At 22.7% G+C, this 17,449-nt stretch overlaps 5 protein-coding genes across 5 annotated transcripts; all 5 read right to left on the reverse strand.

The window, feature by feature from the left end:
• Positions 1-4,097: 4,097 nt before the first annotated feature.
• PVVCY_1203260 (60S ribosomal protein L2, putative) lies at positions 4,098-5,060 on the reverse strand (the record flags this gene model as incomplete). Its single annotated transcript, XM_008625335.1, has 2 exons — positions 4,098-4,861; positions 5,042-5,060. 2 exons carry the CDS (start codon positions 5,058-5,060, stop codon positions 4,098-4,100), a joined length of 783 nt encoding a protein of 260 aa, XP_008623557.1.
• Positions 5,061-6,655: 1,595 nt separating this feature from the next.
• Positions 6,656-7,371, reverse strand: PVVCY_1203270 (60S ribosomal protein L12, putative; the record flags this gene model as incomplete). The annotated part of the gene is made up of 2 exons (XM_008625336.1): positions 6,656-7,116; positions 7,335-7,371. 2 exons carry the CDS (start codon positions 7,369-7,371, stop codon positions 6,656-6,658), a joined length of 498 nt encoding a protein of 165 aa, XP_008623558.1.
• A 1,325-nt stretch (positions 7,372-8,696) lies between these two features.
• Positions 8,697-10,109, reverse strand: PVVCY_1203280 (conserved Plasmodium protein, unknown function; the record flags this gene model as incomplete). Its single annotated transcript, XM_008625337.1, has 1 exon — positions 8,697-10,109. The coding sequence occupies one exon, from the start codon at positions 10,107-10,109 to the stop codon at positions 8,697-8,699; it is 1,413 nt and encodes a 470-aa protein (XP_008623559.1).
• Positions 10,110-11,066: 957 nt separating this feature from the next.
• On the reverse strand, positions 11,067-12,956 carry PVVCY_1203290 (conserved Plasmodium protein, unknown function; the record flags this gene model as incomplete). Its single annotated transcript, XM_008625338.1, has 1 exon — positions 11,067-12,956. One exon carries the CDS (start codon positions 12,954-12,956, stop codon positions 11,067-11,069), a length of 1,890 nt encoding a protein of 629 aa, XP_008623560.1.
• Positions 12,957-14,291: 1,335 nt separating this feature from the next.
• Positions 14,292-15,408, reverse strand: PVVCY_1203300 (serine/arginine-rich splicing factor 1, putative; the record flags this gene model as incomplete). Its single annotated transcript, XM_008625339.1, has 2 exons — positions 14,292-14,888; positions 15,073-15,408. 2 exons carry the CDS (start codon positions 15,406-15,408, stop codon positions 14,292-14,294), a joined length of 933 nt encoding a protein of 310 aa, XP_008623561.1.
• Positions 15,409-17,449: the final 2,041 nt, after the last annotated feature.

Here is a 17,449-nt window from a genome sequence, read left to right on the forward strand (position 1 = left end):
TTTTGTCTTTATTTCACTTTTATAAAAAATTTTAAAACAGGAAATTCTTAATTATATATCTCATTTTTATATGTATGCATGTTTGTATATAAACCCATTCTCATATAAATGCATAAATACAAATTAGTGAAACTAAAATACAAAGGAAATATTAATTAATGTGCATATGTTCTTAATAATAAAATATGCATATTTGATAAATAGAAGGATGACCCCCCAAAAAAAAAAAAAAAAAAATGGATACTAAAAAATGTAAAATATAACATTCTTATATAATAACATACACATGTAAATTTATTAAAACCGTATGAACAGTTCTAGTTAAATAAAAAATTATCAAGATACTATATATCATATATATAGTAAATATTATTCAAACATACAAATTAGTTTATCACGAAAAAAAATTATATTATTTTATATAATCTTATCCATTTTATAATTTTTCAACTGGTTGATCTATCATTCCAGAAAAACTTTAATTATGTATTTTTTTAAATTTTTATATCACAAAAAAAATACTATTATTGAACAATATATAATAAACACATTGTTATAAGTATGTATAATCATATACACTACTTTTGTAAATCAATCAATATGCATACACTAAATTTGATGTCTAAATTTTGTTATATTTGCATAACGATCCACGAAACTTAATGTAGCTCATGAAAAAAAAAAAAAAATGAAATAATTTTGTAAATTGAATGCAAAGAATACTATAGTATTTTTCACTTGTCTGCAAATCAATACAATATAAACATATGAGTTGATAAAATTTATTACAAATGTATATTTTGTGTTTACAGAATAATAAACATCAAATTTAATCATTGATTTGTAAATGTATTTTTTATTTTCATTTATGCATAAATGTGAAATATAATATATTATTTCACACCAATATTGTTTTATTATCACTACATATAAAAATAAATTATGTGTATAAGAATATCCTGCTATATATATATAAATACTTGAGCATACGTTGTGTAAATATATTTATATATAATTATTTTTAAATTGAGAAATATAAATATGCATATGTTTGTATAGAAAAATATATATCTATATACAAAATGGTGTATGACTGTACATAAATTATAAATATTTTTTTTTATAAACTTGGCTTTTTATATGAACAGTTCAGAAAAAAAAAAATATATATATATACGATTTTAGCTATATAAATAAACATTTTTTTATGTGGCAATTTATCAAGCTTAAATCTCAAATGTGGAAAATTGTAAATATAGATATATTTGATAAGAGAGTTATTGTAGGCAATTAGAAAATAATCCACATTGAAACAAATAAAAATATATATTATCCTCATAAAATTTATTTCATATATTTCATGTAATCACACATTTATCTTGGAAAAAAATATAAATAATATAAAATAAAGGTACATATGCATATGCATGCATCCAATAAATATATGTTATGTGTAAAGAAGGAACATACGATTTTGTGTGTATTTTTATTATATATATTTATTGTGCTATTTTGGGTTTTATTTATTTTTTTAACTATTTTACAATAATTTTAACATGTAATAAATATATACACACGCAAGAATAACATATATAATATTGTGTAAATGGGAAAATATAACTAAATGTTCATAGATATGTTCACTAGTCAATGAGTAATTTATAATTGCATAGCATCTGCCATTGTCAAGCAAGATTTTTGTTCTAAAAATTTACACTAAAAAAAATATAAAAAAAAAATTTAATCGAACAGATAAATATATACATATAAATTAAATTTTTATATACATAAATTTCTTAATATCTTACTGTCTTAATTACATACATACCTTTTTTATTTTTCCTTTCTATTTTTCATATATATTCTTCCCATAAAATTTATAACATTATAATGTATTATCACACATGTTAAGAAAAAAACATAAAATAAAGAACGAAAAGAATTTATGTAATAATACACATTTGTTACACGCAAAACCTAGAAAAAAAAATGCATACACAAAAAGTAAAGAAATTAGGATAATTACCTTAATTACTCACACATTCTTCTTTTTATATAAAAGTTATAAAATAAAGAAGATATGATATAAATTTATACATACAAAAGTTAATTTTTTTTGTTTAAACGCAATACACATATGTTTACATACACAATATAATGTTCCACTTGTCATAATATTGAAATTCACGAAAAAAAAATATTATAAAACGTTGATACTTTAAAAAAGCACCTTTGCTTTCGTGTGCATGCGTTAAAATGAAATGGAAAAAAAACAAAATTATAAAATATGAAAATCTTATGTACAAGTTGCACATGTGTTACCAATCTTTTGAGACGTTCTTATTTGAAAGGAAAATATATTTTTAACATATTCACACATGTTTATGTATATATAATCTATCTTTATAAGAAAATACAAAGAAATAAATTTTCTGCGAATAAAACCACTTATTAATAAGATCTTTGTATACACAATTAAAGATTATACAATAGATGCATAATTAAGCATATAGCATTCGAATTATTTTATTTTATTTTTTTCACAATATGTATATATTATATGGACACAGATGTGCATAAGGTATTGTTCGTTTTAAAAAAGATATAGGATATTTTTTTAATAGTTTATAAATCTGGAAATTTTTAAATAATACAAGCTATGTGCATATATTAGAAAAAAAGGAGAATATGCTATACATTTCTTATGTACATATAATACGTGTACATACACAACTATATTTTTATTATTTCCATTTATTGGATAATATCAAAGATATTGTCCCTTTTATCTTTTTGTGGAAAATTCCACAAAAGGACGAAAAGAATAAAAAAAGATAAAACTAGCTAATAAAATAAACCAAACAAAAAGATCCAAATTCTTAAAATAAAACAATGTACAATCGCTATATGATAAAAAAAAAATGGGCATAAAATTATATGAATAGCAAGGTATTTTGAGGCTCAATATAATTTCCAATTTTAATCTATATATACAATATGGAACATTTTCAAAAAACAATCAATTTTATTTAAACTTAAATAGTGTGTGTAATACAATTTTACTACATAAGCATAAATTTCAATTGTTGAATATGCTTGTGAAATTAATGATCATATTCTTTTCGTCAATATGTCCAAGCTAGCTAACTATATATATATAGATAAAATAAAAAAAAAAATATGTCCATTTATATGAATATTTTGGGATAAGAGAATATTGAAAGGTTTTGTGGTTCATCATAACTTATACTATTTTAAGGAAGCAATTACACGTTTTCTTATTTTCCATAAAATTATTAGAGAGATACAAAAAGGAAATGCAATTTTAAAAAAATAATATTTATTTTTTAATTTTTATGCATTTTCACCCATCAAAATTGTAATAAAATACTTTGGTCTATATCATTTTTTAAAGTATAATAGTAAATATATTTTATTACTACTATAGTTTGGCTAGTTCCCTTTTTTACTAAGGGAATAAATATTCGTTTACAAGTTATATGCATACTGCATAATATGTGAAATTACATATTTTTTTTAAATAAAATATTTAATATATTTTAAAATTTATTGTTATTCCTTTATTTATAACTATACATGTACATAAGTTGAATATTAGGAAAAAAAATTATATGCTTTTGTTGAAAAAAACATGCACTGTGTACAATATGCAGCTAGTTCTAATAAAATATAAATCAGAAAAAATTAGTATATAAATATGCCCTTGCATTCGACCACGATTTTATATACATCAATAAACATAAATGTAAATGATAGCATATATCGCTATCATTACATTTTTTTGTCATACTTCATGCATGTATATATTTTTTATCTCTTTAACAAAACGTATTCCAAAAATGGGGTCTATGAAATATATCGAACATTTTGAATATATGTATATATATGCCCATATGCATAGTATTTTTATTTCTCATATACGTAAATGGTTCATTTGAAACTGGTATGGAATCACAATACTTGGTAATAGCATTACTCATGTTTGTGTTTAAAATTTCTTTTTATTTTGTCGTGTCATTAGGGTGGATTATTTCTTTATGGTCAATAGGGAAAGAAAGCGCATAGATATATTATATTTAATTTTCTGATTTACCAACTAATTTTGTTTTTTTTGCACCTCTCAATAAACCTGTTCTTCTAGCGGCTATTAAACCAACTTTTTGTCCAGCAGGAGCACTTCGAGATACAGTTGATGGGTGACCAATATGTTGATGGTTACCACCACCATGAGGATGGTCTACAGGGTTCATAGCCACACCTCTAACTTTAGGCCAGCAATTTCTTTTAACTCTATATTTATGGTGAGCAACACCTGCTTTTAAGATTGGCTTATCAATACGACCTCCAGCACCGACAACACCAACCATAGCTCTTGCTCTTGCATCAATTGTTTTTTTTGCACCTGATGGTAATCTAATTTTTGTTTTTTTTCCATCTTCAGATTGACCTACAACAGTAGCATAGCATCCTGATGCTTTAACTAATGTTCCTCTATTTCCTGCCATATGCTCTAAATTACATATTAAAGTACCTTCAGGCATTTTACCAATAGGTAATACATTTCCTACAGATAATGGTGCTTTAGTACCACATGAAATATATTGACCTGTAAACATTCCTTCAGCAGCTACCATTAATTCTTCTTTTTTTCCATATTTTTCAGTTTTTTTAAATAACACTTTTGCTAATGGTGCTCCTCTACCTGGGTCATGAATAATATCCTTTATCAAACCCTTTATATATCCTTTTTTTTCGCAAAAATCTAAATGTCGTAATTTTGCTGCACCTTTTCTATGGTGACTGTGAGACTTGAAAATCGAGCCTCTTCCCTTTCTTTGTCCTGTAAGCAAAAATTAAAAAAAAAAAAATAATATATGTTAAAATTTATATATAGAATAGTATATACCAGTTTTATATAACCTCTTTCCCAATTTATAATAATAAATAAGGTAAACATATACAAATAAAAAATAATGAAAAAATAAACTAACAAACATACTATTTGTTTTTTTTTAATTACCTCTTATAACTCTTCCCATTTTAAGAAAAACTTTTTTTTTATGTTTTTAATATAATTTTACAATTTCGCAAAAATTTAATATGACTTAAACTCATTTATTTTCCGAAAGAGAATAAAACAAATTCTCTTTTTTTCTGCTTAACGTTTTTTATATTAAAATAATTTTTTATTTTATTTTTTATTATTAAATTTTTATTTTTATAATTAATTTATTTCCTATTTTTCACTGCGTTATTGTAATACCCACATATATATTATTTAATATTTTTTTTAAGTAGGTAGAGCCATAAAAATAATAAATAGGGATACCAATTTAGTGTATTATAAATAATGTATAAATATTATTATATACATGTTTATGCCATTTTTAAATATGCTTAAAAGCACTTCAACCTTCATATATGCATATAAATACTTTGCATAATAAATATTATTTTTTATATAGGTACTATATATATTACTACTATTTTTTATATAGGTACTATATATATATATACTACTATTTTTTATATAGGTACTATATATATATATACTACTATTTTTTATATATAGGCACTATAATGCGCATATAAAAAATGTTCACGCCATAAAAACCTGTATCCTATCCATACATTTTTTCTAACATTTTTTAATATCAAGTGATTTAAGAGGTTAAATATGGGCCTAATAATTTTTAAAATATTTGCTACTTAAAAAAATAGCATAATAATATATAAAACAAATTTAACAATGTTGTATTACATTTTTTTTAATACTATTTATATATAATAATTAATCTATAAAATTTAATTAAAAAATTAAATATATAAATTTTTAGCCAATTAAAATGAAAAAAAAAAATATTTAATACAATTTTCCCAAATTATGTTTATAAATTATTTATATTATTTTTTTGAATTTCCATATTTTTATTATCCATTCTAAGTTGAGACAATCTCTTCTTAATTTTGTTGGCATTCTTATGGATATTATATTTATCACTTAAAATTATAATGCATATATTTTTATACAATTTATAAAGTAAAAAAAGTATGTATATATATATATATATATATATATATACGTATGTAATATACATGTAGAATGTGTATAAGCTGAAATAAAAACAAGTCATTTTACTACCCTCAATTAAAAACATATTTGTAAGACTAAAAATGGTAAAAAATTATACTATAAAAAGGGAACAAAATAAGCATTGTCAACGACTTTTTTTCGCTATACAATAATATAATAGCCTAATTTTGTCATAAGAACTTATAGATAAATGTAGTAGTGTTTAGTTGATTATTTTATTCATCTACTTGTTTTTTACATTATCACAAACCCAATATCATAGGCATTGTTTAAAAAAAGAGGAAATACTTATTTTTTTTATAGTAAAAAATATTTTTAATAGTTAAAAAGGTTCTATTATTATATATAAGTTTTTAATTACAAGATGGGAAAAAAAATATATATGTTCATGAAGAAAAATGATGAAATAGTGGTATGTATTATTATTGCTAACTTTTTTTCTTTTCATTTTTTGTACATGCTAAAAGCATAGTTATTATCCATACTTTGGATTATTTCCCAATTATTTCTACATTCCTTTAAGTAATGTTGTAGAAAAGTTTAATTATCAGGAACATCAATATCTCCATTGTCTATCATTTCTTGAATGGTAGTTGGTTTTTTTCCATCGACAGTACATCCTATTGAATTGCAAGTACCTAATATTTCTTTTACTGTTCCTTTAAATTCTTTAGCTCTTGATTTTACTTGCATAGCTCTTGCAATAGAATAAACTTGTTCGATTTTTAAATTACCATTATGTTTTATATTTTTTACTTTTTTTCGATCTCTTGGAGCTTCATTTAATTCTTTTAAAACCATCGAAGCAGATGTTGGTACAACTTCTATTTTTGCTTGTCTGTTTTGAATAGTCAATTTAACACATATTTTTAATCCTTTCCATGATTGAGTTTCTTTAGCTATATCGTCACCAATTTTTTTGGGGGATAAACCTAAGGGACCTAGCTTAGGAGATAAAACTGATGATGCTCCGACTTCTCCTCCGACTTGTCGGATATAAACTGTTATGTGAAAGAAAAAAAAAAAAAGAAAAAGGTTAGTGAATTATATACAATATTTGGCTATGCATATTTCATTCCAGCTAGGGGATACATATTTCCCCCTCTTTATACATTCAAAATTAAATATGACATGAAAACATAAAATATTTACATAAAATATTTACATAAACAGGAATAAAAATAAAAATATCATAAATGAATAAACATATTTATATTACCATATCTTATTTCATTTGGATCTGGTCTTTTAGCCATTTTTTATTTATTATTGTAAAAAATTAAAGATTTTTTTTTTTAAAAGTTGTTATATATTTTTTGTGGAAAATAACAAAAAAATTAAATAAATATTAAAAATAGTAATATTTAACTTTTCTTTTTTTCTATTTTATTATTATAAAGAATTGAAAATTGATTAAAAAATTTAAGTATATTTTTTTTAAAGGCAAATAATAAAAAAGGGATATTTATATATATACTATTTGAAAGTGTTAGTAAATTTTTTTTTTTTTTTGTATAGGCATGGTTTGGTTTTAGAAGGCTATATATTATATACTTATTATTTTTTTACGTGCCAAAATATTTTTCATATATATACACTCACTATTTCAGGGCCAATAGAGAATTGCTATTTTATTTATTATAAGAATATGATGAGAGGTTATTATATTATGTTGGGTTTGTAAGCATTATATAATGTATATATTTTTATATAGAAAAATAATAAGGTGCAAAAGGGAAAGAAGCAAAATAATTTTATCAAGGCTGACTATAAAATGGTTGATGAGCATGTTATATGCAAATTAATATGTAGTATATAGTAAGCCCCTTTTTTTGAAAAAATTTAAATTTCCCTTAAATTTTTATCGTTTTTTATGGCATTTTTTATGGCATTTTTTATGGTATTTTTTTATATTATACTAGGAAAAAAAATACAAAATAAGTATGCAAATTTAGATAGGCTAATAATATTTTCATTTTTTCATTTTTTCATTTTTTTATTTTATTAATTTAGCAATTTATTAGGATATATGTTATTTTTATTTTTTTAAATAAGTTATATAAAAATATAGGAAAATTTTAAGCAAGGATAAATATTTATACTATATATACATTGGTTTCTTTACACTTGCAAACTGATCATTGCAACATGGCGATTTTCACATTTTCACCAATTGAAATGGAAATCATTTATATGTAAACTCTATTAAATTAAACCCTCTCTCTCTTTGTTGTCCCTCAAGTTGAACCATCCATTTGCAAGTACAACTTTTGAAAACTTGACATGTTCTACCTTCCCAATATATAAAACGAAGCAAACTTTAAAAAAGTTTAGCAAATTTTAACAAAGTTTAGAAAACTTAATAAAGCGTAGCAAAATAAAATATCGTTGCTCAAACATAGGCACACTGCAACCATATAACGGTTAGCATGCTTTATAAAAAAAGAAAACAAAAAAAAAAAAAAAAGATATACATATAAATTACAAAACGATGTGCATCACTCAAAGGGACAAAGATTTCCCCTTTTCAAAAATAAAAACATAAAAATGTAACGTAAAAAAATATAGGATGCAATATTGTTTATTTCGATGTTAGCTGGTTGGTTCTTTTTTTATTATCATCCTCAAGGAGGTTGTAAATATTATGCTTTATAAAAATATGTCTAAATTTCCAAGGAATATATTTATATTTAAATTGAATAAAATTAATACAATATATTATAACTTGGTTGAGCATATAATTTACAAATTGTATTTGATCATTTTGTATAAAAGTTGTTTTATTTACATTTTTAAATCTTAAAATTAAATTAATAAATTTTATAATATTTTTATTATTATTTAAATGGGAAATATTATTTTTTATATTAAATATTATATTCTCTAAACTTGTATAATCATAATAATCATTTTTTACTGACATATTTAAAATATGTAACTCGTCTTCGATTTTTATATCTATACACCTTTTGTTATATTGTTTGAATAGGCATTGTAAAAAAGGTATTAATTTATCTTTATTATATATATCAGTATTATTAATTTTGTAATCTTTCATTATCCTATTATTTATTGTAAAAAAATAAAATAAAAAACTTTTTATCTGCACAGGAGAGTATATAGATATTGTTCTTTTTATATGTCTCATTAATTTGGTATATATTTCAACTTGATTATTTAATATTATATCATTCTTTTCAAACAAACAAAACAAGACAAAATGTGATACTTCCTTATTTGTTAAGTCTAAATTATTTATAATATTTTTATATATCTGTTGTAAATAATCATTTTGTATTTTTATTTCTTTTGTAGTATATCTATTAATCTTTTTTTTTTTTTTTAAATATATATGATATGAATTTAAAAAAAGTACTAAATCAGATGGTATCATATTATTTATATTTTTTAAAATGTTTTCCATTAAAAGTTTTAACAAATTATAAGAATAACAATCATTTAAAATAAAAAGTTTAAACAGCATTACTATATCATTTATATTTATACCTCCCCAAAAATTATCTATATTATTGCACTTATTTTTTAATATATGTTGTTCTAATATATAATACTCTATATATTTTAATATTTTTTTCCGTCGTTTTTTATTTCTATCATATATCTTTATTTTTAACATCCCATATAATAAACGAAGTACATCTTGAGGACTAAACTCGGGTAGTAAAACCATCGCTTTGTCCATAAGTTGATATACTTGTTTAAATATTTCATTTTTATTAATTTTATCAACAACTGAATCTCTTCTTCTTTTATATTTCCTTAACTCTGATCTAAGTTCATTATTTTTTTTTATTTTCAATAAATTATTATGATACCTTTTTCTCTCTCCTCCTTTTACTATTTTATATTTATATATATCAAATATATGCTCACACACATTTTCGAAATGCTTCATCAAATGCCCAGAACTTATTCTTTTTAAATTTACACTTGGAGTTAATCTCTGAACTAGCATTGACGATATTGTATTCATTTTGTAGTAGACATAAACGTTAATAAACTAATAAATATTAAAATAAGAAAATTACTAAACACCCAAATGATATTATAAACGTCAATTTTAGATCATGATTTTTTTTTTATTTATTTAAACCTAGTACCTCTTAACTATATCTTCTTCCCCTTTCTTTACACATTCACTTATTTATTATCCATTTTTGGAATCCCTAACTTTGTCGTCATAATTGTAAAATTATATACTGGTATGGATTATCACATCTATAACTTATTTAATCATACTTAGGCATTAAATTGGCTAGATAAATATATGATACAATTTAAAAGATAGTAAAATGAAAGAGTTTGTAAAAATGCAAACAAAATTAAAACCCTTTTTTTTATCGATATATATATGTACCCCCTACAAAAGTTATTATCAGGGATTAATTTAAATCTGATTGAAGGAAAAAAATGTAAAGTCGACCATGCAAAATATGTACTTTGAAAAGTACCAAACTTGTTAGTATGTATGGAAATATATAGTATTATCTACATACTAAAAAAAAATATGAAAAATTAATAAAAACATGAAGAAACAAAAATACATATATTTGTACATGTAATAATGCACAAAAAAATAGGCGACTCAGAAATCGCTTGAATCTATGTAGGTACTGCCAATTATTTTTTATATTTATAAAAACTTTTTAACATTTTTTTACATTTTTTTTAAGAAGCATTATCAATGTGAAAATGGCAATCCATGGATACAAATTTATACTTTTCTCGATTTAAGAAAAACATAATTTTATAAAAATCCGAACTAGCCAAATTAACGGTAGTTAAGAAAAAAATAAATTTTCTCAATAATTCGGAGCAAAATTTGTATACCCCCTCCAACCAAGGCAAAACATAAATCTATAAATGAATATACATATGTAATAAGTTTCTTTCAATCCTTTGTCGTAGTTATGCTTTCATTTAATTTGCTCTATTTAGTTACACCATCTTCCTTAGGTTTTGTGACTTCCATTGTTTGAGGTCGCTTTGCATTCCGTAGAAAATGAAGACTAGCTATTTTCATTTCAGCCAATATACCATATTTTATCCATCGATTGTTTTTGAAAATTTTAATAACCCCATCATTTGTTACAGCAATTAATAAATTATCTTCATTAAAATCGAAATCCTTAATATTAGCTCCATTCACATTTCTAAGCATCCAGTTTTTATATTCTGTATCGTAGATATAAAAATAATTTTTTTGATCTAAAACCCAAAGCTTATTATTCCTATCAAATGCTAACGATTTTAATTTAGAAATACCATATGCTTTTTTGATAACAATCCATTGATATAAATACCATTTTTGTAAATCCCCTCTTAAATTTATACCCCATATTTTATTTTTATTACTAATAGCTATTTTAAAAAAGAATTCTTCTATACATGTGTCTATTTTTTTAAATGATTTGTTCATTAATAAATATCCAGGTTTATAATTATTATTTATACAAATTATTTGTCCGTTTTTATTAGTACATGCTGATATAAAATGTTCATAAAATATATTTATATTTTTCCATTTATAACCATTCCAAAAATATAATTTCCCCAAATTATTTATTCCAATCATATTATCAAATAATCTAAATCCATGAAGATTGTCTTTGTGAAACTTCTTTGGTAATATCATCTTTGTCTTATTTTTAATACTTACATATTTTCTTAACTTAATATATTTATCATAATTAAATTTTTTTACATTTGTTTTATTTTCTACCTTACTTTTTATATTATTATTAAGTTTATCATCTCTCATTGATTTTCTTTTTGAATCATTTGGAGTATCATTAACAACTTTCTTGAATTGCTTGTTGTTTTCTTCTAAGTTTTTATGTAATAAAAAAAACGGATCAGATGTTTGCATTTTTTTTAAACCTATTTTTTTTTTACTCTTATCAAATGATTGTGTATTCCCCTTTTCTATCATCTTCAATGATTTTAATTTATCACTATTCATATACATCTCAGCAATTTTAAAAACATGTGATTTCGCTCTCATTATATTTAGTTTTTTTTCCAAGTTTTCCTTTCTTGCTTTATTATATGGTATAAATGAAGAATATGTTACATTTTTATCAACCCGTATACTAAATGACTTTTTAGGTTTAATTCTACCTTTATCATTTTCCATTACTGAATATATATTTTCAGTAAACTGTTTTTTTAACTTTGGATCCAAAGATTTTTTCTTATTATAATCGAATTTATTACTTGTATATAGTCTTTCAAAAACGGATTCCCTTTTTTTTTTAATACTTTCCTTTTGTTCTATACCTAATACACTTGTGCTTTCTTCCTCACTTTCGGCATCTTTGCTTTTATTTTTATCATTTCTTTTTCCTGACCCATTTTCACTACTATCCATACTATTGTTTGACTGTTTTACTACATATTCATTATTTTCACTCTCTGTATCATTTTCTAAATTGTTTTTCTCCTTTTTTTTTTCTTCTAATTCAGAAATCAAACTTTTTGAATCATCATCAGAGTGCTGACTCGATAATTTATCAGAAAGTTTGTTCTTCAAAATTGTATCATTCATTCTATCATATTCCTTTTTTATTTTATTCGAGGTTGTTTCATTAAACGGATTTTTATTCACAATATTTTTTTGGTTGCTATGCGATGGCTTAGTTTTTAATTTGTTTTTTTCTTTTTTTTCATTATAAGACAAATCATTTAAGCTAAATTTTTCTCCAATTGTGTGTAACATTTTAAAGTTTGAACTGGATTTTTGGGGGTTTTCATTATTTTTTTCACTGGAATTGTCGTCATATTTTAAGGTAGCGATGGTTTTCCCTTTTAAATATTGCATTGTAAAAGATAAAAAAAAACATACGCATATATATATGTCTAAGTAAATAAATATATAATTAGAGAATTATGTAACAGTGAACAAAAAATCTTCTAATTTAATTACACACTATAAATTATTGCGATTTATTAATTTAAGAAAATTAATACCCTACATATTATAATATATATATTCTCTAAATATATAGTAAAAATAATTTCACAAAAAAAAAAAAAATTAGTACTTACATAAACGATTAGCTATTTTCACCGTTGTTTTGGCATTTCCAACCATTTATTATTCTTTTTAAAAATAAAAAATCTAGCTAAATAATGGCGATTTATTTAAATTTTTTTTTACAAAGTATAAAATGTCTATATTTTTTATGAACAGTCATACAAAAAGGAAAAAATAGTCTTATATTTGCATTAACAGGCAAGGTAAATTGTATTGGTTGTGGAAAAGTATAAGTTGTTTACATATTATAAATATTTTCCTATCAATGATAAAAATAGTACCAGCCATTTGTTTGTAAGCCTTGTAAATATGAAAAAAAGCCTTTAAATACAAACTACTTATTTATTTCTACCATTGTGGTAATAATTTGTTTAGGGCAAAAGATTGAATGCCCTCATTTTTATATTTCATTGTATTATACCATTTTTATCAAGACATACAAATATATGGACCATTATATATATGTATGAAATAAAGTTTTGACATATAATTAAAATTATAGCTATTTTAAAAAATTTACATAAATTTTTGTAGTTATTTTTATTTATAAGTATTTATTTAAAAAAAAAATTATAAAAACATTTTATAAAATATATATATTATATATATACATAACAATATGTCAATAATAATGTCTATCTATACATATATAACAATACAATGTCATATAAATTAGTGTATATATAGATGAATTAAAAAATAAATATATTCATGCAGATAAAATAATATGATGAATTGGGGGCCCATATGCATAGCGTTGTATAAACTACTTTCTGGATAAAGTGTGTTGAAATATGGGAGAAAATAAAAAAAATAATAAAAGGCATTATAATACCTTAATATATAATAATAAAAGAAAAGAAAAAGTAATATATTTTATTTTCCCTCAATTTGTGTGTAAATAGATACTCTAACGGTTGGCTCACGTAAACATAAATATATATATATAAATATAAGTATGGATGTACTTTTAAATATCTGCCTATTATTTCTCTATACATGGTATTGTCAATGATAATATACCTTTTCTCAATATGCCTCACAGACAAATAAGTAAATATATAAATATGCCTATATATATTCATGTACTAAGTCTGCACAAATATGCTTACAATAAATCTAATGTCTTCTTTTATGAGACCATGATGAAGATCTTGAAGCAGATCGTGATCCTGATCTAGAAATAGACCTAGATCCCGATTTTGATATGGATCTATTATTTCTTCTTCTACCTTGATAAGATGAGCTTCTAGAGTAGCTTCTTTTTTTGTCATATGCATCTCTTCTTCTGTCCATACTTCTGCTTCTACTACTAGATGTTCTGCTTCTACTTCGGCTACGGCTTCTGCTTCGACTCCTGCTTCTACTATAGCTCCTGCTACTGTAGCTTCTGCTTCTTGAATAAGATCTTCTCTTATCACTTCTTGAATAACTTCGGCTTGAATAGCTTCTATTTCTATCACCATATCTACCATATCCATCATCTCGTCTCCATGATGTTTTTTTTTGACGTATTGTTATTTTTGCCTTTTCTCCTTCATGGGATCTAAATGTTGATCCGTTGAATTTTTCAATAGCTTCAAGCATATCTTCTTTATGAAAAAAGGAAACTTCACCTGTACCATTTTTAAAAACATCTGCATGCCCACATTCCCCTGCTTCTCTAAGATGGTCTTTTAAATCTTGCCAACTACCTGAAAGGGGTAATCCAGAAACCTAAAGAGCAAAAAAAAACAAATTAGATTAATAATAGTAAATATATATAGCACTTTTAAATTATATATATATAATTATACAACAGAACAATTGACTGAGATTTATAGAAATTTATAATGAAACATAAACAATATATAATATATTGTTATATTAAAATGATCATTAGTATGAATATGTTTGTTACCTCTACAACATATCGGCCTCTTCTTGATTTTGAGCCTCTTCCCATCATTCCTCTGCCTCTTGAGCTATACTTTCCATTATCTCTAGCATTAAATGGAACTTCAACGCGTAATTTATTTCCACCAAAATCACATCCATCTTTTTCTTTAATTGCATCTGCTGCATCTCGTGCATCTTCAAATTCTATAAATGCAAATGCAGCTCCTGACACTGTTTTTTTAACGTCACATTTTAATATTGTACCAAATTTCCTAAATTCATTTTCTACATCTCTAGATGTAACATGTGATGGTAAATTACCAACATATATTCTTGAAACACTATCACGTATAGCCATTTTAATATTATTAGTTATTTATAAAGCAAATATTTTATTTATTCTTCACAGTTTTGTTAATGCTGCAGCGTATTGTTACATGTATTTTTTAATTCTATTGTATATGTATATATATATATTTTTAATTTATTTAATTAACTTAATATAGATAAAAGTATATCTAGTATGAGGAGAAAGAAGTTTGCTTGAATTATATTTCTTTGTTGAGTTGAGTATAAATCATAACATTTGAATTTTCCCTAAAATTGAAAAGTTTTGATATTCTGTTTTTAAGCTCAGTAAGCATAAATAGAAATAATATATAGTTGTGTTATATGCTTATTTTTGCTATAACTTTTCTGATTGTTTTAACGTAATTCCATTAAAAATAAATATCGACAACTATCAAATATATATAATATATGTTTATATGTAACTATATATTAGCGTGTCGAATGCTTTACTATTTATTCGAAAATATATATACTTAAATATTTTGTGGTATTCTTTATTTATTGTCTCTATTTTTTTTCTGCTGTTTTAATGAATTCCTAATTCTTAATTTCATGCTAATTTTGAAACTTCAATATAATTTTAGCCTTATTTTTTTTTTGTAACTATTTATAAAAAAAATTAATTACAAAAATATACTCACAATATTTCTTAATCAAATAAAAAGTATGATATCATTTTTTTTATAATTATGATATTTAAACAAATATGTAATTAAAAAAAAAATAAAATTAAGAGAAAAAATTATATTATGTAATGTTATATTGTTTAATTGTATATACATATGCCGGATATAATAATATATATATATATATATATATATATATAATCACAATACGTATTTTATAATTTTATTTTATACGTATTATAGAAGATATATTTATAATATATTCGGGTTTTGGGAATTACAAAGATATGTAGATTGTATGTATGTATATACAATTCCCATACAAACTATAATATATCAATGCCCATATTATATGTTTCCGAAAATGGTAGAGATAAAAAAATAGAATAAAAATTTATTTTTTGTTTTTGTATCACATATAAAAATTAGTATAATATATGGTAATTTTTATAATTTCTTTTTTTATTATATTATATATTTTTCATTTTTTTTAATTATAATAATATTTTCTTATTTTTTATATTAAAAAATATGACTCTCAATTTTTTTCAAAAGAAAAAATGTACCTTAATTGTGACTCCTATATAAATGCACAGATAAATTATACCAGTAAAAAATTAGCCCTTACAAAAGTAAATACAATTATAGTGTATCACGCATAGCAATTACATAATTATGTAATACATATTTTTTGCCAACTTATTTTAATGTAATATTATGTAAGACTTATTATTTTATTATATATTTTTTTATCCAACTAATACTTTGACATCCCTTATAACATATATATAAGAAATAAGCAGAGCATTTAAAAAGTTAAAAATAATAAAACAACAATATATAATAAGAGCTATGTAAACAGCTATAATCCTTTGTAGTATTATTATTGGCTGGATTTTTTATGGGGTTGGTGTGATTTATATATATCCCAATTTTAGGAAGTTATATATTTATTAAAAATAAGAAAAAAATACATATTTTCATGTTTAATGTTTATATGCATATTAATAGAAAGAAATCGTTACAATCTTTTTTATCCACATATAAATATTCTAAAATAATTTCAACACTACAAAAGGTGTATAAAAATAGGAATTGTTTAATAGCTATTTTTTTTTTTTTTTTTTTTTGAAAAACTTGCATTTTTACATGAACGTACAGGTATTTTTAGCTAATATTTAATAAAAAAAAAAAAAAATAGCTATTAAGCAATTCCTATTTTTATACACCTTTTGAGGGTATTATTATTGTGGGTCTTTGTAGAGCCATGGTTGTAGATATGAATATGACAAATGTATGAGTGTGTTTGTCATTTTTTCTTTAACTTTTTTTGTATATGCTAAAATAGATTTAAACAGAAAGTTAAATCATCTGTTTGAAATATGACATTACACAAATTATTATTTTCTTGAAAATAAACAA

Source organism: Plasmodium vinckei (genome assembly GCF_900681995.1).
Source record: "Plasmodium vinckei vinckei genome assembly, chromosome: PVVCY_12".
Lineage (NCBI taxonomy): Eukaryota > Apicomplexa > Aconoidasida > Haemosporida > Plasmodiidae > Plasmodium > Plasmodium vinckei.